At 56.9% G+C, this 21,572-nt stretch overlaps 1 protein-coding gene across 1 annotated transcript in view; it reads left to right on the top strand.

Annotated features, from left to right (window-relative positions):
- Positions 1 to 16,377, top strand: part of LOC123988794 — a 62,677-nt gene extending 46,300 nt beyond the window's left edge. Inside the window, exon 2 of the mRNA XM_046289538.1 lies at positions 16,315 to 16,377. Coding sequence (XP_046145494.1) covers positions 16,315 to 16,377 — 63 coding nt within the window. The remainder of the gene's footprint in view (positions 1 to 16,314) is intronic.
- The last annotated feature ends 5,195 nt before the right edge of the window (positions 16,378 to 21,572 follow it).

Consider the following 21,572-nt stretch of genomic DNA (forward strand, 5'->3'; position numbering starts at 1 on the left):
CGAGGCGTGGGTGGAGAGCAATGGAGCACGTTACCTAACCTATAATCTGGCGCAGGTGATGACAGGTCACGGATGCTTTGCTCATTATCTCCATCGGATAGGAAGAAGTCCGTCCCCGAGCTGCTGGTTTTGCGATCCTCCAGTGGACGATGATGCGTGCCACACAGTGTTTGTGTGTGATCGTTGGGCAGTGCAACGAACACTTCTATACCTGGAGGTAGGGGAGCTGACTCCAGAGTCGTTTGCAAGCTGTCTTCTGGATAGACGAAGGCGACGCTCTCTTATATCGTTTGTAACCGAGGTGATGACCAAAAAGGAGAGTGTGGAGAGAGCAAGAGAACGCGCAGGGTTAATGGTGCCTCGTCGAGTCCGCCGGCGAGGCTCCCGTCACTCCCGCGGCACACGCGGATCCCGGGCGAGGGGTGGCCGCGGGCGCCGGTGAGGCCAGACCGGCGAAATTAATGGCATTAGTGAGGGCAAGCCAAACGCACGCACGTACTCAACCCGACCACCTAATTATGTTTGCGAGTATGTGAGTTAAGTATGTGAGTTTAGTATGTGTATTATTGTATCTGCGAGTTTATCTGTGAATTTATATGTCAAGAAAACATTTGTAAGGGAAGGTAAGGAGTTACGTAGAATGTTATTAATAAATGGACGCCTTGCAGGCATTATTGCTTGATCATAACTTAATGTTTGTGTTTACCCAGTCCAGTAATAGGAATGCTGTACTCGTGTCATAAAATAGGGCACATACACAGAAGTTCGAAGGTAGGGTTCACTCATTGAGTTGATCATTACCGGCACAATCGATGCCAAGTATATTATTCGCGTGTCTGGAAAATTGAGGCGAAGTCGTACTCGTGAGGCCACGCTGAGCGAGAGCAGGGAGGAAGGGGAGCCGCGAAGGAGCACTTCCGCACGGGCAACTTGCCAAGCCATACAAAATCCGACTTAAAAATTTAATGGGTGCAGTATGCAGGCCAGGCAGTCCGAAGCCGGGTTAACGAGTTCCGTCACCTTTGGCAAATAGCAGTTGGGAAGGGCCCACACGGGGAGTACGGTAAGGAAAATCAACCGCGGATCGGAGTCCGGGAGAGGGTCGAGACGCGAGCTTAATACGCCTGAAACTCGAGGTCATCAATTGAAAATCATGCTGTGCAAAATGCAATTATGATTAAATTGATGAAACGCAATCTTGAAATAGTCAAAAATTCTAAAGTTGACAAGGAACCAGGGTCAATGATTCGTAGTTGAAGGACTATGTTAGTATTATGATTGAGAATTGAGAAGAGTCGTAGATTTGAATTAACTTATCATAAGAATAAAATTAAGAGGCAATTAATACAGTCCCGCGACGGCAATTGATGCGAATGTTTCTCAAAATTAAGCGTTGCCAGGGAGATAGGCAGGTATTCGATCAATGAAGCATGTATTAGAGTTGAGTTTTCATGATTGGATTTAAAATTAGACGTGAGAGCTAGAAGTTTTAAGCGTCTCGTCAAGCGGGTGAAAGGCGCGCACCGGCGGGCGATGAGCGTATTAAGTCGCCCACTCGCACGTAATGTCCAGAACTAAGTCGATGAGACGACCATCGGCCGATGTAAGAAGAACTGCAAGCGACAAGCCAGGGAGGCTGGAGACGTATTTTGTAACCCTCGCCTCCAGGGGAAATTCAATTCCATATTTCAAATCATAGCCCAGCAAAGAACCAGGACACGAACGGGATGAGCCTGGAGTTTGAGGTTGCCGATTGACAGTCGTGCAGCGCAGGAAATGCAATTATATTTAGGTTGATACAATGTAGTTTGCATAAAAGAGTATGTTATAGTTCAACATTTCCAAATTATGGACAACTGGGAGCTAGTATTGATAATTCATAATTCATAATTATGAATCTATACTAGTGATTAGAAGTTGAGAGGGATTCGTAAATTGAGTTTTGTATTAACGTGGGAGTTGAAGCTAAGGGGCCATAAATGTAAGTTCACAAAATAGGCTGCTGATCACTATTTCAGGATTTAGGATCAGCAGAATGCTAGAAACGATGTTCGCAGAGTGAAAGGTTACATTAGAGTTATGAGAGGTTTCGTACTCTGGTTTTAGGTACATATGTGAGCTAGAAATTAGATTTAAGATTGGATGGATTCAACCGTTGATGAGCCGGTAATCGCAGTTGGTTATTTCCCTAGCTGCTTGCCCAAGCAGTTGCACAATTGAAGTTAGAGTATAATTGAGACTTCAGCAGGTCAGAGATCACCCGAACCGCGTGAGCCACTCGTTGGAGGCGAAGCGCCTCATCGAGAGATGGGAGAAACATGCGGACGAGCGACGAGCGAATTCCGCCGCCCGCTTGCGGGTGATGATAAAAACAGGTCAGTGGATCAGCCATCAGTCAACGTCCAAGGAGTGTGGCCAAGTCGCGCCCATGCACGTGAAACCCGCCGTTAGCTATAATAAGGACTTCGCGCGCGACCCCTTTTGCTTCATTTTTAACGACGTCGGGCCAAGGAAGCTGGGGACGGGTTCTACAATCCCCGCCTCCAAAGGGAGTTCAATTCAATTAATACAGTTCTCTACTTTGCTAGTTGGTCGGACAGACGAGCCATAGTGCCACAGGAGATATAAGAGATATGAAAGAAGCATTCATAGATTTAGGCTATACTTGGTTACATGAGGGTTTAGCACAATCGTTTGCATATTTCTGACAGAGAGCCCGATACTTGGTGAGCAGACGACAGCTTCCAGAAGCCATCGCCGGTTTGTAATTAACAGAGAGCAAACTATGTTTGAATTAGGTTATGCAATTGTGTTTGCGTTTGATTAGTTTATAATGTATGAAGCTGAAATTGAGACTAGGGTTGAGGCTGGGATTGAAATTAAAATTTCCTGGTTCAAACTTACCCTTCCTTCGGTTATTTGTGCGGGAGTGACATACCATTATGACAACCGTGGGCGGCTCGCAATGTGTGTTGCAGTTGCCCTTTCGTAAGACAGGCTGAGAAGGTGTCAAACTTGATTGATATGCCAAATCAGGGTTGATTAGCCGTCCAGATAAAAGGCAGCATCAACAATGGCAGCAGTGCACGTAACCTTCCTTTGGTTCTCTCAAAACCTCATGTCACAGTTCTCATCTCGTGAGTCGGGTTGGGTAGATGTCAATTTAGATTTGGTGAGGCAGATCAGGGTGGACCAGTCGCCAAGATAAGGAGGCTGCATCAGCAATGCCCATAACACTCGAGGTCCTCGATGAATGTACGTCGCAGCCACGAAATAGAACCGCAAAGCACGCTTGCAGTAAAACATTAGTGAAGCGAGCTCGTATCACTGGTACACTTCCGTAACACTTATAGAACCGCACAGATTACGGGGAGACACAAAAAGAACGCGCACACACATGCACCAAAGAAGATAACCTAGCACTTAGTATCCACATAGTCGTGAGGCGCCGCGAAGCACAGCAAGGGCCGCAGAGGTCGCGAAATCGTAGGAATTACTGATGTTGCAAAACCGAAGAAAAACCGAAGAAGTTGTAGAAAATCAAGAAAAATCAAGGAAACAAAGAACGATGCAACCCCGCAGCGCCAGATGCCTGGCAGGCCACGGGACCCTCGAACGACACGTCCGACCAGCTCGGCAGCCAGCACGAGACTCCAACCTAACCTAACCTAACCTAACCTTTTTTTTTTTCGTGGGGAAATCTTGCATAAGACCCCCGCGCCCCTGGGGGAGGGCAGCGGGGGAGTGTCAGATTCCTACTGACTAAAACCCCACGGCGACCTCCTCTGGCGTATGGCAGAGGCTCCGGGACCTGATTACTATAACTCCGGAGCCTCCCCCGCCGTGCGCTGAAGGCGCACCTCACCGGGGATGTAACAACTCCCCCAGCCGGCACCAGGGGTCGCACCCGGTGCCGGCTCCATCGCGGGGGAACTGCGTGCAATGGCGGCCGGGCCCCCCAGCCCGTACCGCCTGCAGTCCCCGCGCCTCGATCTCCTCACAGGCTACGGGGAGGAGCAACCCCCCGCCCGCCCGCGAGGAAGATCAGGCGCAGCACTTCGCTCCGCCGGCTTCCGGTGCCGGCTACACCCCGGGTCCGCGTGCAATGGCGCCCAAACAGGGCGCCTGCGGCCCGCCGAGTCGTCCCCCTGTGGGCTGCGGTGAGCCGTGGCCGGCCACCCTCCAGGGGGACTCCCTCGGCTCCGCTGCACCCCCCCTGCGGGGGCCAGCGCCACTCCCAACGTGGGAGGGAAATCGCCACTCTCCGCCCGGAGTCACCCGGCCCCCCCGAGGCGGACGGAGAGGGGCCCCCGATTGAGAACGGGTTCCCCACCCGCACGCCCCCGAGTCCGACCGGGGTCCGGGCTCATTTCGTCCGGGGCGGGAGGGTACACCGCGACCCCTCCCACCCCCACAAGAAACACCCCCCGTAAAATCTCCCCAGGAGGCGGGAGGGCACACGGGCCCTCCCACTACACTACCCCGTCCCGCATCCGTCGCGCCCGGGGGGCAAACAGCGAACGCCGGCATCGCCCCCCCCCCGCCCCTTACGGCGGCGGATCCTGGCGACGTCGTCGCGTCCCACGTCCGCGACCTCACCGAGCGGGATCGTACCTTTCACGATCCCGCTCGGACCTTTCCTTGAGGGCCATGACCTCCTCGCAGAATGTGGTCACGGCCCTCCATTCTGTCTCGCCGGCAAGCATCTGTCTCACGACCCCTGCCGACGAAAGATCCTCCTCTATTTCTGCCGTCAGGGCGTGGCGGGCCACCGCAAACACCGGGCACTCCGCCAGCGTGTGTTGTGCGGTGTCCAGCGCCGCCCCGCAGAGCCAACAGTGGGGGGTCCATTCCCTGTTCCTCCGGCACAGGAACTCTCCGAACACCCCGTGTCCGTAGAGCACCTGCGTGACCCGGAACGACAGGCCGCCGTGGCCGCGGTCCCGCCACTCCGATATCATCGGCAGGACCGCCCCGACGGCGTGGCTTCCGGCAGCAGCCACCTCTGCTAGGGATCTCTGCCACCTTTCCGCCGCGACCAGTCGGGCCTGGCTCCGGTGTTCCTCGATCGTCGGCCCCGGCGGGTCTTCCCCGGCCTGGCGGAGGGCTCGCGAATACCAGTATGTACTGGATTCGACCTCCGCCTGGTACCGGAGTGGGATGAGACCCGCCAGGACAATCGCCCCCTCGTAGGGGATCGTGCAGTAGCCCCGCACGATCCTGATGGCCAGCCGGCGCTCCACCCGCCGCAGCAGAGTGCAGCTGTGCCTGCTGACCGCCAGATCGCCGGCCCATATCGGAGCCCCGTTTAGGGCTATGGACCGGACGATTCCCACGTATAGGCGGCGAACCCTCACTCCCGGCCCCCCGAGGTTGGGCAACAGGCGGCCAAGATTGGTCGCCACCTGTTCCAATCGGGGAGCCAGGCGGTCGAAGTGAACATCGAACCGCCAGTGGCTGTCGAGATACAGGCCGAGGTATCGAAGACCCCGGCCGATCACGATCCGGCACCCGTCGACCTCGAGCCAGAGCTGGGCCGGAGGGGCTACCCCACGCCGAGGCTCGAAGAACCACATGGCCTCGGTCTTGTGAGGAACCAGCGCCAGACCCAGCCCCCGGATCGCTCTTCACACGATGGCGACCCCCACTTCGGCACGACGGCAGGTCCTCAACCAGTCCCATCCGGTGGCCAGCAGGTAGTAGTCATCTGCGAATACCGTGGCCCACACCCCGGGCGGGAGGTTCACCCGCCGCGCCGCGTTGTACCCCACGTTCCATAAGCGGGGGCCCAGTTTGGACCCCTGGGGCACTCCGCGGTCGACCTCTCTCCAGTGCAGCGTACCGTCCCGGCCGGTGTACAGTATCCACCTGCCATCCAGGAAGGCCCCGGTGATCCTCTGCAGATACGGGGGGACGTTGTGGTGAACCAGCGCCCCCCGTATCGTCTCATGGGGCAGGGTGTTGAACGCGTTTGTAACGTCCAAGGAGACACCCAGCGCCACCCTACACCGGGACGTGGCCGACTCGGCGAGGGTGCGCACCCGCTGGATAGCGTCGATGGTGCTGCGACCCTCGCGAAACCCGAACTGGATGTCGGCCAGATCGGGGCCAACGCTCGACAGGTGGTGGACGAGGCGGTTTGCGATGACACGCTCGAAGAGCTTTCCCACCTCGTCCAACAGCACAATGGGCCGGTACGCAGAGGGAGAATCTGCGGGCCGTCCGTCCTTTCGGAGGAGAACCAGCCGCCCTTCCTTTCAAATCGAGGGGAACACCCCCTGCTCCAAAGCGGCGCTGAAGAGGCGGCACAGCCTCGGACCTACGACGCCGGACGCAATAACCCAGGCGCGGCCGGGGATGCCGTCCAAGCCCGGGGCGGTGTTCTTGGCCCCGAGCCTTCTGACGGCATCGTCCAGCTCCTCCTCTGTGATCCCCAGGTCGGCGGACTAAGCGACGGGCTCCGCCGGCCCTTGCTGGTGGCGCGGGTGCGACGTTCCCCCGGAACGGGGGAAGAGGGTGTCTATTACCCGCGTCAGCAGCTGGGGGTCCAGGCTCTCCGAGACCGGGGGCGCCCGTGCGCGGAGCTTGCCCGTGGCCATCCGGTAAGGGCGCCGCCACGGGTCCTCGTCCAGAGAGCCCTGGAGCTCCTCCCCCGCCTGGGATTTCGCGTCCCTGATGGCCTGCCTCAGGGCTACCACGAAGACCTGGTATGTGCCCCTCAGCAGATCCTCCCTCGCCGGGTCGCGGACTCGAGTCCTTCGGGCGCGCTGCGACTGGCGCCGGGCGTGCTGACACTCGGATCGGAGATCCGCAATGTCGCCCGACCACCAGTACACCGCCCTCCGGGGGGCAGGCGCGGGGCCCGGGGCATGGCGGTGTCGCATATTGCGGTCATCGCCTCCCGGAACCACTTGGCCTCCCCCTCAACGTCCGCGACCGGCCCGGCAAGGGCTCCGGCCATCAGCATGTCCTTGTCCAGCCTCTTCAGCACCCAGCGACGCAGTGGCGGGCCACGCGCCGGCCTGGGGGCTGCGGGGAGGGAGTAGCTGAAGGTGATCACTCAGCGTCTCCCTCGCCGCCATCCTCCAATTTTGCACCATGCGCCCGGCCAGAGGGGACGCACAGCCCAGATCCACAATGGATTCCCCTTGAAACCTTTTTTTTTTCACGTGGGGGAAATCTTCGAAAGACGCCCCCGGCCCTCGTGGGGAGGAGCCGAAGGTATTGCTGGATTTTTACCGGCTAAAATCCCCACGGTGGCCTACGCTGTGTGTTGGGGAGCGCCCCGGGACCTCTGACCAACAACACCGGGGCCCAAACACCCATGGCGCGTTGACGCCGCCTTGCTTGAGGGAGGGTCTAGCTTTGGCCCTCCCCCTGCGTGCCAAACTCCGCCGCCATCGGGGGCCACACCCGATGACGGCACTCCTCGGGCCGCGTGCAATAGGGACCGAGGCCCCAGCCCCGGCCCCCTGCGGCCCCGCATAAGTTTAGTGGGGCCGCGCGATCGGCGTTCGGCCCTCCCCGGTGCTCCTCTTCCGGGGGGTGACTGGTGTCCCCCCACAGACCTCCTCTTCAGGGGGAGCGGGTGCTCCCCCCTCCTCTTCTCCCCGTTGGGGGCGGTGGGCCTGGTATGTAACATCTTCACGGCCCACCGCCCGATCTCCCTCAGGTGACGCCGTCAGGGAGTCTCCCCCGACGACGCCCCCTCCTTCTGCGGATGGGGTCGGTTCTGTCCCCACCCCGCTCCGCTTCCTCCTTCAGGGCGATGACCGTCTCGCAGTAATCGGTCACCGCCCTCCACTGATTCTCACCGGCGAGCATCTCTTTGACAAGTGCCGCCGGCGAGAGATCACCACCAGCTTCGCACCGCAGGGCGTGACGGGCCCGCGCAAACGCTGGACAGTGCTCCAGGGTATGTTGCGCGGTGTCCCGCCCCGCCCCGCAGTGATGGCATGCTGCCGTCCCCTCCGCCCGGATCCAGTGCAGGAACTCACCGAAACAACCGTGTCCGGTGAGCACATGTGTGGTCCTAAGCGTGAGCCTTCCGTAGCCGCGGTCCCTCCATTTCTTGAGCACTGGAAGGACCGCCCCGGCTACTCGCTGGGCGGTGGCGCTGCTCTCGACGAGCTCGCGTCGCTACCGACAGAGGGCTCTCTGCCGGGCCTGGCGCCCAATCCCAGCAACAGCTTCGAACATCTATTCTGGCGGGATCCCGTCCAGACGAAGGGCACGCAGACGTCACAAGACTTTGGCGTCACCCTCTGCCTGGAACTTGAAGGGGACAACCCCCGCCAGGGTCATCGCCGCCTCGTAGCGGACCGTGCGGTAACCTCTGATTACCCTGATGGCTATCCTCCTCTCAGCCCGGCGTAGCAGTTGCTGGCTGCGCCGGGAATCCATCAGGGTGGTCGCCCATATGGGCGCACCATAGAGGGCCATGCTCCGCACGATCCCCACGTAGAGACGGCGAACCTTCTCGTTGGTCCCCCCGATATTGGGCAGTAGACCGGCAAGCGCGTTGCTTGCCCTGTCGAGTCTAGGGGCCAGAACGACCGTAGTGCTCCTCGAAGCGCCAGTGGCTGTCCAGGTGGAGGCCCAAGTACCTGTGGCCCTTCCCCACCTGGACGTCGACTCCACTCACATGGACCACCGACTGGGGCGGTGGCGCAACCCCACGTCGAGGCGAGTAAAACCACATCGCCTCGGTTTTGTGGGGAGCTAGCTGAATCTCGGCGAGGTGGCTAATCCTTTTCTACCCCCGACAGATGGCCAACACGTGCGTATCATCTGCGAAGCACGTGAGGCTCACACCGGTCGGGAGCTCGACCCGCAAGACCGGGTCGTATCCCAGGTCCCAAAGTGTGGGACCTTTCGCAGAACCCTGGGATACGCCACAGTCCACGTCCCTCTCGTGCATCTGGCCATCCCGGCCCCTGTACACAGTCTTCCTGTCCCGGAGGTAGTCGCCGACGATCCTCCTCATGTAGAGGGGCGCCTTGTGCCGTATCAGCGACCCCCTTATCGTCCCGTGAGGCAGGGTGTTGAAGACGTTGCCGATGTCTAGACTAACGCCTAACGCCACCCTGCCCCGGGACGTGGCCGAGTCGCAGCGGGAGCGCATCGACTGGATTGCGTCGATAGTGCTGCGCCCCCGCCTGAAGCCATATTGCGACTCGGCCAAGTCGGGCCCCACCTGGGACCGGCGTTGGACGAGGCGGGATACCAGAATCCGCTCGAACAACTTCCCCACCTCGTCCAACAGCACGATGTACCGGTAGGCCGAGGGACTGTCGGCGGGTCGCCCATCCTTCTGGATGAGGACTAGTCGCCCCGTCTTAGACTGTTCTGGGAAGACTCCATCCTTAATGCAGGCGCTGAAGAGGCGTCTCAATCTCGGACCGAGGACGCGTAGAGCCTTCACCCAGGCACGGCCGGGGACGCCATCGGGGCCCGGAGCACTGTTTCGGGCCCCCATCCGTTTAATCGCCCCGGCCAGCTCCTCCTCCGTGACCCCCAGTTCGTCGGACCAATCCACCTCCTCGTGGTCCGGCGGGGGGCGGGTGTGTTCCCTCTCTCGTGGGAACAAAGTGTCGACTACCCGTCCCGAAAACTGGGGGTCGAGGCTCTCCGTGACCGGGGGCGCCCAGGGCTTAAGCTTGCCCATCACCATTTTGTATGGGCGCCCCCATGTGTCCTTCTGGAGAGAGCCTAGGAGCTCGTCCCATGCCCGGGATTTAGACCCCATGATGGCTGCCTGTAGGGCAGTCTCCAAAACTCGGTACTGCCCGTACAGATCCTCCTCCCTCGCTGGGTCGCGGAATGTCCTTCTTCTGCGGGCCCTTTGCCACTGGCGACGGGCTGCGAAGCAATCTCGTCTCAGATCACCAATTTCGCCCGTCCACCAGTAGGCGGCCCGCCTGGGGAGGTTCTTCACCCGGGGCATGGCGGCGTCGCACACCGCCTTCATGGCTCCCCGGAACCATTCTACCTCCTCCTCAATGTCCGCGACCGGCCCGGTAGGTGTTGTCAGCGAGGCCAGAGCGAGGGCTGCAGCCATCAGCACGTCCTCGTACATCCTCTTCAGCGCCCATCGTAGCGGTGGTGGTCCACAGGGGCGGCGGGCGGTGGTGGTAAGGTCGAGGCGGGTGTATAGATGGTCACTAAGTGTGACCGCCTCTTCCACCACCCTCCATCTCTGCATCATACGCGTGGCCAGGGAAGTAGCGAAAGACAGATCGACTATAGACTCCCCCTGGACACGCACGCAGGTGCTAACGGACCCCACATTGAGCAGGTGGAGTCCTAGCCCCGCCGCCCAATTTACGATTATTCTCGCGTCTGTCCTCGGGGAGCCCCAAAGTGACGCATGGGCATTAAAGTCCCCGAAGACTGGCACTGGCCGGGGGGAACAACGGGGGACAAAGTCCCCCACCCGGCCCAGGTACTGTTCATATTGCACGAGAAGCCATCTGGGCGGGGCATAGAACCCCACCACCGCTATTTCACCCCACAGCACGCCGACGAACCCCCGGCCCCGTTCCAGTGGGGCGGGGTGTGGCGGTACTGCGGTGCCAATAATCGCCACGGAGCCGTCCTCGTCCGCGAACCAATCTGGTCTGTCGAGGGCTCGGTACGGCTCCGCGGCCACCGCCAACCCAGCCTTCCATTCACGGCCAGGGTTTGAAACAACATGTCCTGAGCCCTGGCCGAGTGGTTCAAGTTGGCCTGAAGTATAGGGCCCTTGGGCCATATACCTAGGCTTTACGAGCCGCCTCCGCGGCATTTTTACGAACCGACTTGGCAGGGGGATTTTTCTTGCCCCCCTTCTTCGACTCCGCAGGCTTGGTCCTTGATGCCTGTTCCTTGGGGGCTGTTCCTGCCCCTTCAACGGCACTCTTCTTCTTCCTCTGGGAGGAGAACGGGGCACAACCTTTTGCCCCCAATCGATGCCCCGCGGGCCGCCCCCGGTCCGTACAGAGGGGGCACCGCGGGGTGGCGCTACACTTGCTGGCCACGTGGCCCGACTCTCCGCACGCATAGCAGCGGTCGGACCTATCAGCTTCGCAGGTGCATCGCTGCCTAACATGCCCTCTTTCAGGCAGCGATAGCACTGAAATGGCCGCGGTGGTAGCGCCTGTATTCTGGCCGAGGACCACCCGACCAGAACCCTCCCAGAGGCGGATAACTTTTTGAGTGCCGCTAGAGGGCATCTCGCCCAGACAGTCCCCATCCTTTGGGGGGAGGTGCGAATCTCCCCATTTTAATTTCTTCAGTAGAGCAACCCCCCGCAGCGGCCAATGCGGCCGCCACCTCCGCCGGTCTCGACGACTCGGTCACCCTAATCTCGTCCATTATTATGGGGCGGGCAACCCTCACCTTGGTGCCACTGAACACCTGGCGGAGTCGGTCAGCCAACTTGGCAGCTTTCTCCGTCCTGTCCTCCCCAGGCAACTCGAGGACCAAGCCACCGGTCCGAGCTCTTCTGGGCATCAACGCCGTGATGCCCAGCTCCTCCAACTTGACCTGCTCCCGGGCCATGAGCATGGCCTCGGCGTATGAGACCTTAGCCTCGGCAGCTAGGTTGATGGTGATCGCCGCAGTACGAGGAGGGCGTGGGGCCTTCTGCCTGGCAGGTTGGGCCCCTTGCCCCTTAACCGTCGGTGCCGCCCCTCTCTTCTGCCCCTTCTGGGCAACCACCTTGGAACTCTGGGAGGGAGGGGCCTTGGCCGCTGCCGCCTTCTTCTCTGCAGCTTTAGCGCGCCGGCCGACCACCGTCACCCAGGTCCCATTCGCCGTCCTCCGATGTTCTTCGACAATCCGGGCCATTCTAGCCTCCACAAATGATGCCGGTTGGTCGGGTGCTAAGGAGAGCCCCGGCAACGGCTCCGTGGCAGGCAGGGTCCTATTCCGCACCCGCCTCTCAGCTTCCTTCCTCGATGCAGTGGGGATGGTCGCAGCCGCAGCTCCCCCCTTAACATGCTCCGCCCTCTTAGGCGGGGGCTGGACGGCTGCAATAGCGGCTTTGAACTTCGCCCGGAGCCCCGACAGGCCCTTTCCGAGGAGAGCCGCAAATCCCCTCATTAGGTCGGGCTCGAGGCCACCAACCTTCCCCTCCTCTTTTCCAGGTGCAGCAGCTGGGATTGGGACTTGCACCACTGGACATTCAGGCGGGCAAGACGGTAAGTCGAAAGCTTCGACTGCGTCCTTCCTCATTTTCCTGCCCCCCTCTTCGCCAGACAACGGCGAGCCGGGCCTCGCCGACCTTTTGGGTGGGCCGGGGCCTTCAGCCGCCGGCACCTCTGTGGCAGCGACCCTGCATGTAATGTCTGCCAGGCTATTTTGCAGGATGTTGATTTGCGCCTCCTGGGCAGCCACTTGTTCCTCCCGCAGCTTCAGCTGTTCGCGAAGCTCCTTCACCTCTTTATCGGCCCTGGCAGGTGCAGCCCTGATTCCCGCTTCCGTGTGGATGGCCTTGAGGTAGCGGGAGGCCATCCTCAGCTTTCGAACAAATGTCCGTTTCAGCCCCTTGGAGATGCCCGCGACCTTGTCGACGTCGCAACAGAACTCCAAGGACTGCGCAATAAGGTCGCGCGTGGGACTCGACTTCCTCCGCCAGGTCCTCAGGGCCCGGGAGGGACCTGCTACCCCGACTCGGTTCTACAGGGTCCTCGATAGGATCGAGCACCCTCCTCCCCTCCAACAGGTCAAGTTCCCGGCGCTGGACATCCAGGACTCTCTGCTTAGCCGCCGCGAGCCTCACGTACTGGCCCGTGGTCGGCGGGCGACCCGTCTTGCTCGTGCGCCGTGCCTCCAGAGATACTGCCGAGGAGAGTGACTCGTCCGAGTCCAAGTCCACCTCACTCTCTCTGAATGCGGGGGCATCAGAAGCCGCCGGGGAAACTCCGGCCCCTCCTCGTACCGGCCTCAGGTGAGGCCATTCTACATCCGCCCTAGTTAATCGGACGGATAGGCGGCGCGCATCCGTTACCCTGCTAGTGCTGGGCTGCGCCATATCCTCCGCGCCCGTTTCACGTCTCGCGTCCTGTTGAACAGCCGCAGTCGTCATCGGTACGTCCCGTCCAGTGTTTGTTGTTGTTGTTGGCCTTTTTAGTTTCAAGTCATCCATAGTGTTCCCACGAGAGGGTCGGTCTGTGTGTCCACCCGGGCAGAGCCGCCTTACCCGGGTAAGGCTAGTACTCCCGGAGGGTCGGCAGATACCCCGGGGTTGGCCGCTAGAGACTGATGTACCCATCAACCACCCCTGGCGCTGACTCCAGGGGCGCCCTCATCACCGCGTACCGCAGCTTGGGGCTAGAGATTTTTTATAGCGGTTGTCATCCTCACGGGCCGGCCAATGAAGGCAAGCCCCCCGTTCCAGCGAAACGTGACCACTGGGTTACGGTGTAATTGCTTGGGCACTCCGGGTTCGCTACCCGCACCCGACCGCCACGCAGGCTGGCCCCTGGAGAACTGAACGACGCTGCAGCCACCTTTCCGCCTCTCCGACCCAGGCCTTACCGGCAAGAGAGGCCCTGCCAGGATCCGTAGATCCCACCGGCATCGCCCCGGGTCATCTGCGAGGCTACTTCGACAGCAGCAAACGCCCCCCTTTCAGTCGCCTTGTACGACAGGCAGGGGTTACCGTGTCTGTATTCTATCCCCCAGTCACAGGGGAGGTTTTGATGGGTTTTCCTTCCCTTGGTGTTTGGTCCGCGGGAGCTATTTTATTTCACTCCTACCCTGCATGCACTCCGAAAAGTGCATGGCCAGCATTCCCCTATCCGCCACCTGGAGACGCGCCACGTCGGGGTAACACCTCCCCGCCCAGCCTGTACACTTGGCCAGGACCTTGGGTCCCCCTGAAACATTTTTTTTTTTTTTTAGTTCAGTTGGAAGAGGAAATGCGTTTGCGCACGCGCGGGTTGTTTCCCTTTTCGTCTATTCGGCTAGAGGGGACCCGGGCAGTGTGGGACACATTTCCGCCCTGAAGGGGCAGACTGGCGCCCGTGAGGTGAGGCCAAACCCAAAGAGGCAACGCCAGAAGGGGGCAACCTGGCAACCCAACCCTTAAGGGTTGAGTTTAGCCCAAGAGTAGGCCACAGCCCTGAAGGGGCGACCTAGACGGGCAGCCCAGAGTGGGCACTCCCGAGGCTGCACATACTACCCACTAAAACCTCTCCCCTAACGTGGGCCGCCGGCACCTTTTCACTCGTTAGAATTCATAAAGGAATACCAGCGTATAGCCATAACGACGCTTCGGCACTTCAACGCATTTCGCGTTATTGCCGCCGCCCGCAAAAACGCCATGCGGTAGGCACATGGCGCATCTGCGGATCCACGCCGTTGCACCTCCGATCCAGCGGTAGGACATTTTCAACCTGTACGGTAAGGCACAGGATTTTTCTTCGGCCACGACCAGGAACCGAAGTAAGCCCATTCCGGGTGGTCGCGCCATGTGTTCACCTGCCAGCGCAGTAGCTTGCTCTTCGACACGGCCAGGAACTGGAACATCGTATCTCCACGGCTGACCGTGTCCATCTTCGTCCACCATGGTTGGTTGATAATGATGATGTGGCTTATCCTAGATGTCATCACGCCCACCTGACCTTCCACGAGGACAGGCCATTTTTCTTCAGCAACGATCGGCACCGGGGGACATGCTCCAGGATCGGCACCGGGGGGACATCTTCCCGGCGTGACCGCGCCACCTCTTCGCCTGCCTAGCACTATTGCCAGGACAGGGGTTCCTCTTCGGCCACGACCAGGAACCGGAGCTCCTGCTCAACGGGTGATCGCGCCATGTGTTCACCTGTTTTAACAGGGCTTGTTCTTCAACACGACCAGAAACTGGGACATCGTATCTCCACAGTTGGCCGTGTCCATCTTCGTCCACCATGGTTGGTTGATAATGATGATGTGGCTTACCCAACGATTGGTGAGCATTTTTGGTGAGCGTAATGTAATACTAATAATTGAAACCATTCATTGAAACTATTAAGTTACTTAAATTTACTTGCAGGAACATTTACGCGACCACAACCTCAACGTGGTTGGCAAGCGAACATGGTGGAGTACAATCAATGATCAAATGACGGCAATAAAAAACAATTAGAAATTATTGCTAGCAAATCATCAATAAAGATAAGTAGCAACATATACCTCATAATGAGAATAATAGGAAGAGACAGAACTGTTAACATCAGAAATTAACCATAGTATTAAATGTAAAATGTAACATAATCATAGTCTATCTGCAGGAAGCCCTAACGTTAGCCAATGGAAGTGGAGGTAGAGTGTAATTAACGGATAACAGGAGAAGAGAATACCCATCTGATATAATATGGGGAGCACATGAGACCTAAATCGGCATAATCCATAAGGGAGATCAAACAATTCAAATAGTTATAAATTGAGTAGATTAGATTGTTACTGGATTATAATACCGCTCCGATAAGTATGGTATTAATATTAATACTGATACAGGTAAGTCGATGCAATACAGCGCGTGGTGAAAACTAATCAATAATAAACAATCAATAATAAACCCCACATACAATCATATTACTACTAAATCATAATATAAAGAACAAGAAAGCTAAACTACACTACAATATATCAAAATTACTATGAACATATGTGTATATATAATATGTAACGAAAACACTCCAAATATAATCAATTTAATAAGTATACCGATGTAGATAATTAATTAATGTTGGCGAAATTCCCCAAATTGGTCGCAGACCACGAAGTTGGCAACGAAAGTATTTCGTTGGTGCGTCGTTACCGATAGCGGCAGCACTTCTGGGGCCCACTTTGTCCACGCGGTCCCCTCTCCACGCGGAACCGGCAGGATCGACCCCATGATCGATTCTTGTTCTTCTTGTTTGAACGCTTATCGTGAGCGCACGTGCTTCCGACCACGCGAATATTCCACACAAGACCGCCATTTTGACCACGCGACTCTGTAGTTTTCTCTGTCCACGCGCTTTATATGTATTCTGCCCACGCATTACTGTAAATAGTGTAAATAAACTTTATTGTTAATTAACCAAGGTGCGTGTTTCACTCCGTCCTTGCAGACCACGCTTTTCGGTTACATTTTTTGGTCCTTCGAGCCGGATGGAACACGCCCTTCGCGTAACGGTTCGTGACGACGCAGTTCGGTACACGCGATTCCGTTGAACGCTTTTCAGTGTCGTTAGTGATAAGTGAGCTCGTGGACTCTGTAGATTAAGTGACGTTTTGAGACAGTGACTCTTTAGTTTTTTTTTGGTGACATTTTTTTTTGGGTTCGTTATGACATTTTAGTTTATAGTGGACACGCAGTGCTACGTTAGTTCAGTGCTCAGAGACGCTCAAGTTAAAGACTAACGATGCCAAAATCGCGCGACCCGTCACCCGCGTCGCAGGATGGTTCCGTCCGCTCGAACAAGGCGGATGAGGAAGTGCCTCCCGCGCCACCATTACTGGACGTACCAGAAGAGACCACGCAGCCCACGCAGGTCGCACGCACACGCTCGCCCGCTCGGCTCTCGTCCGAGCTTCAAGTCCGCGCTAAAGTCCAGGAGGAACGACTGGACACGATGCTGTCAATCGTAGAGGATCTCCAGGTCTCCGCTGCCAAGGATCCTCTGGAGATTCTCCTTTCAGAGGTGGAGATCACGAAGACCACGCTTATGGAGATGCACCTGATGTTTCACCAGGAGCATCAAGCGCTGAGCCGACTCTGGCCTGTCTCCCAGCTGGACCACGGATACTACAAGTCCAAGATGGCCTCGCAGGAGGACAAGGTAGTTCTGACGGCGCGAAAATTGATTGCTCAGCTGGAGCACCGTCTGAGCCCGCCGCCGACCGCGCAGCCCGCGACGCCCACGAAACCGCCCACGACACGCCGCTCACGTCTGCCGGAGATCGCACTCCCCAAGTTTGAGGGGGAGTACAGTCGGTCGCACCAGTTCAAGGCCACCTTCGCCTCCGTGATAACAGCCCGCGACGACCTCACTGACCTCGACCGGTTCCATTACCTTAAGGGAGCCGTGTCAGGCAACGCTGCTCAACTGATTGAGCATCTGCCCACGACCGAAGAGGCCTTCACACAGGCCTGGAAACTCCTCGACGAGCGCTTTGAGAACAAGCGCCTCAACATCCAGACCCATATGGACCGGATTTATAATTTAAAATCAATGAAGGTCCGGAAGGCGGCCTCGCTCACCAAGATGGCGAACATCATAGGTGAGACGCTCGAAGCCCTGAAGAGCTTCGGGCTTTACGATGAGCATAACTGCTTTCTCATCACCGCACTCGTCCGCCTCTTGGATTCTGACACACGCGAGAACTGGGAGTCAACGCTGTCCACGCAGACGGAGTTTCCCACCATGGATCAACTGTCAAAGTTTCTGGTGGCACGCGCACGCATGCTCGAACAGCTGGAGCCCCATCCTGACGCCAGGCCTACGCAGACCACGCAGTCAGCTACCAAAACAGCTCAGCCCACGTCGCAACGCTCTGGGCCTTCAAGGGTGGCCACGCACACAGCGTCAGCTCGGACCACGCCGCCCACGCCCGCCGCTCACGCTGGGTCCTCCACGCAGCAGAGGGCACGACAGACAGCGCTCTACCCCTGCGCGTACTGTGGTAAGGACCACTTTCTGGCCACGTGTCCGGCATTCAGAAATCTTGCGGTGTCAGAGCGCCTTGGTGTCATCAAGGCTCACGCGCTCTGTATAAATTGTCTGGGGCACCACAACTTTCGGAGCTGCAGAACAATGCACCAGCGGTGCAAATTGTGTGACGAGCACCATCACACTACGCTCCACGGAGGACACCTGAGCCGGGTAGTGATGCCTGGATACCAGGTCTTGCAGGCAGCCGCAGCAGGGCCCTCGCAAGCCCCCGCTTCGACGCAGACCACGAAGAACACGCCGTCAACGTCAACCAACAATTGAGAGGTTGGCGCAGTCGTCGACGCCCACGCAGCCCATGCAGCTCACGCCTCTATGGACCACGCAGCCCACGCAATCAGACCACGCAGACCACGGACCACACTTCTAGCAACTGCACTCGCCAGAGTGCACACTGACCTCGCAACGCAGCAAGTAAGAATTCTGGTCGATTCAGGCTCTGAAGTCTCTCTTATTTCAGAGTCTTTAGTAAATCAACTTAGACTCAAGCGACAACGCTCCTCATTGGATGACCACGGAGTTGGTGGAGCAAGGACCTCGCAGACGAATGGAGTGGTCAATATTACCCTCCATTCCAATTACAGATCGCTTTCAGTCAACGTGCACGCACACGTGCTCACGAAGGTGACCACTTGCCTGCCATCAGAACCGCCAGCTCGTCCAACGCTGCCATCGCATCTGGAGAAATTGAACCTCGCAGATCCTCAATTTTTCACATCCAGACCAGTGGACATCATTCTCGGAGCAGACGCATACGGGCAAGTCATCAAGTCAAATATTATTCGGCACACGTCATCACCGTTGATCGCTCAACTTTCGATCTTCGGTTGGCTCATAATCGGGCCCCTCGAGGGCACTCAGACAATTCGCAGGACTTCTCATCAAGTGACAGTCAATAATACTGATCGCCAATTGAGTGAGTTACTCAGCCGCTTCTGGACGCAGGAAGAGCCACCACAGGACACGGCACCCTTGTTCACACCAGACGAGCAAGAGTGCGAAGATCATTTCAAGACCACGCATTCAAGAGACTCCGCAGGAAGATACATCGTGCGATTGCCGCTCAAACTTCACCCGAGAGCACTTGGCAATTCGTATCAGACAGCGCACAACTGTCTCCAGCGGATTCTCAGACGAGTCAGCAAGGACGCGCAGTACAACCAGCTGTACACCAAGTTCATGCTCGAATATGAGCAGCTTGGTCACATGGTAAGACTGAACAATGACTCAATAACTAGTCCGTTTCAGTACTTTCTTCCGCATCATGGCGTTCTGAAGTTGGGCAGTACGACCACCGCATTGCGTGTGGTTTTCAACGGTTCCAGTCCAACGTCTACAGGATACTCGCTGAACGATCTTCTACACACTGGTCCAAATCTGATGCTGAACATTGCAGATCTGCTCATTTGGATACGCAGATACAAACATCTGTTTGCCACCGACGTCACGAAGATGTACCGGCAGATCAAGGTACATCCAGATGACTGGAGCTTGCAGCAGATACTTTGGCTTGATGACGCACAACAGGAAACGCAGTACCAGCTGACCACGGTCACGTACGGGACGAAAGCTGCTCCGCACTTGGCGGTTCGAACACTCCTGCAACTCGCTGAGGCTGAAGGGTCGAAATATCCCCTTGCTGTTGAGCCCATCACAAACGGCAGGTATGTCGATGATATTTTTGGTGGTGCTGATACAGCAGAGCATCTACAGGACGTTGCAAATCAGCTGACGCAACTCTGTCAAGCTGGTGGATTTCCATTGGCAAAATGGCATTCCACGAGCAAATCGTTGCTTGAAGACCTCGCACCAGATCAGAACAACGTTGCAATTTCATTCGACGACTGCGCAACCAAAATTCTCGGAATTAAATGGATTCCACATCAGGACACGCTGAACTTCTCGACCATATCAGCTACTCAACGCACGCAGTTCACGAAACGCCTCATTCTCTCCGAAGTAGCTCAACTCTTTGATCCACTCGGTTTTGTTGCACCTGTAGTTATCAGAGCCAAAATTCTCATTCAAGAGCTTTGGTTACAGGAACTCGGTTGGGACGATATTCTGCCTTCTCACATCACTCAACGATGGCAGCTCATCAGGGAAGATCTAACCAGTCTGGCCAGACTTTCCATCCCACGATGGTTCAACACAACGACCACGTCAACAGTTGAACTTCACGGCTTCTCCGATGCATCAGTCCTCGCAATGGCAGCCGTCGTCTATCTCGTTGTCCGCGCACCGTCCACGGGTACCCACACATCTCTGATCTGCTCGAAAACGCGAGTGACACCACTCAAACGTCTGACCATCCCGAGGTTGGAACTCACAGCAGCGCTGCTACTTTCAAAACTGATGCGGCATGTTCACGCTACTTTGAACTTGACCGTTTCTCAGACATTTTTGTGGACGGACTCAGAAGTTACGCTGGCATGGATCAAGACTCACCCCTCCAAATGGAAGGATTACGTGCGCAACAGGGTAATCCAGATCCAGGAGATCACGCAGAACTATCACTGGAGGCATGTACCAGGATCATCGAATCCAGCTGACTGCGCGTCAAGAGGCATGACGACAGAACAGCTTCAACAGCACTCCCTTTGGTGGACGGGCCCAACCTCAGAACGCGTGGCCGAAGCTGACCAGAGTCGACACAGACGAGTTAGGCGCCCCTGAAGCTCGTGCTGTCGTCTCGCTCCACACGGCAAACACTCGAAAGGAATATTCATGGGAAGTAATCTTTAAATATTCTTGTGTTAACAGATTGCTCAGAATCACCGCTCTTTGCCTCAAATTCGTGGACAAGCTGCACAAACGACAGGACGCTTTGCCCACGCATTTCATCTCAGCAGCTGATATGGAAAGGGCCACAATCTATTGGATTCAGGCCACGCAGTCCACCTACTTCAAGCAGGAACTCGCTGAACTCGCCAAAAAAGTTTCGCTGCCGTCAACGCATCCATTCACGAGGCTCACCGCTTACCTTGACCATCAAGGGATCGTCAGAGTAGGCGGACGCCTCCAACACTCAGAGCTTTCGCACGACGGCAAACATCCTGTAATTTTGCCTCGTGATTCAATATTCTCAGAACTTCTCATCGAACACGAACATCGTCAGACCATGCATGGAGGTACGCAATCCACCCTCGCTTTTCTCAGACAACGCTACTGGATTCTCGGTGGACGAGCTCCAGTGAAGACGCATATCCTGCGGTGTGTGAAGTGTGCTCGGCAGAGGGGGATCCGTGCCCATCAACTGATGGGGCAACTACCTCTTTGTCGAGTCACTCCATCACGCCCGTTCACCCACACTGGGGTGGACTATGCAGGACCGCTCACGCTGAAGACTTGGAAAGGCAGAGGAGCCAAGACGCAGAAAGGGTGGATTTGTGTATTCGTCTGCTTCACAACATCAGCTGTACACTTGGAAGTTGTCACCGATTACTCAGCCGACGCATTCATCGCAGCTTATCGCAGATTCGCAGCAAGGAGAGGAACTGCTGCCTCTCTCTACTCAGATTGCGGTACCAACTTCCAAGGAGCAGACGCCCAGTTGAAAAAGCAGTTCAAGGACAGCACACGCGAAAATCAGGACCTCGCAGCTCTACTCGCCAAGGATGGTACGCAGTGGCACTTCAACCCTCCTGCCGCTCCACACATGGGTGGAAAATGGGAGGCAGTGGTCAAGTCTCCCAAATTCCATCTGAAGAGCACGATTGGAGATGCTTTACTGACGTTCGAGGAATCAATAACATTAAAAGGCACATAGGTGCTAAACCAAGCCAGACACTCCTATAAGAAAGTCATATGAGATCCACGGTCAAGAAATTCAAAGAATTTAAGGAACCATAACGCATATATGTATGTATAGAAAACCATAAAGAC

Source organism: Osmia bicornis, unplaced genomic scaffold, assembly GCF_907164935.1.
Source record: "Osmia bicornis bicornis unplaced genomic scaffold, iOsmBic2.1, whole genome shotgun sequence".
NCBI classification, from domain to species: Eukaryota; Metazoa; Arthropoda; class Insecta; order Hymenoptera; family Megachilidae; genus Osmia; species Osmia bicornis.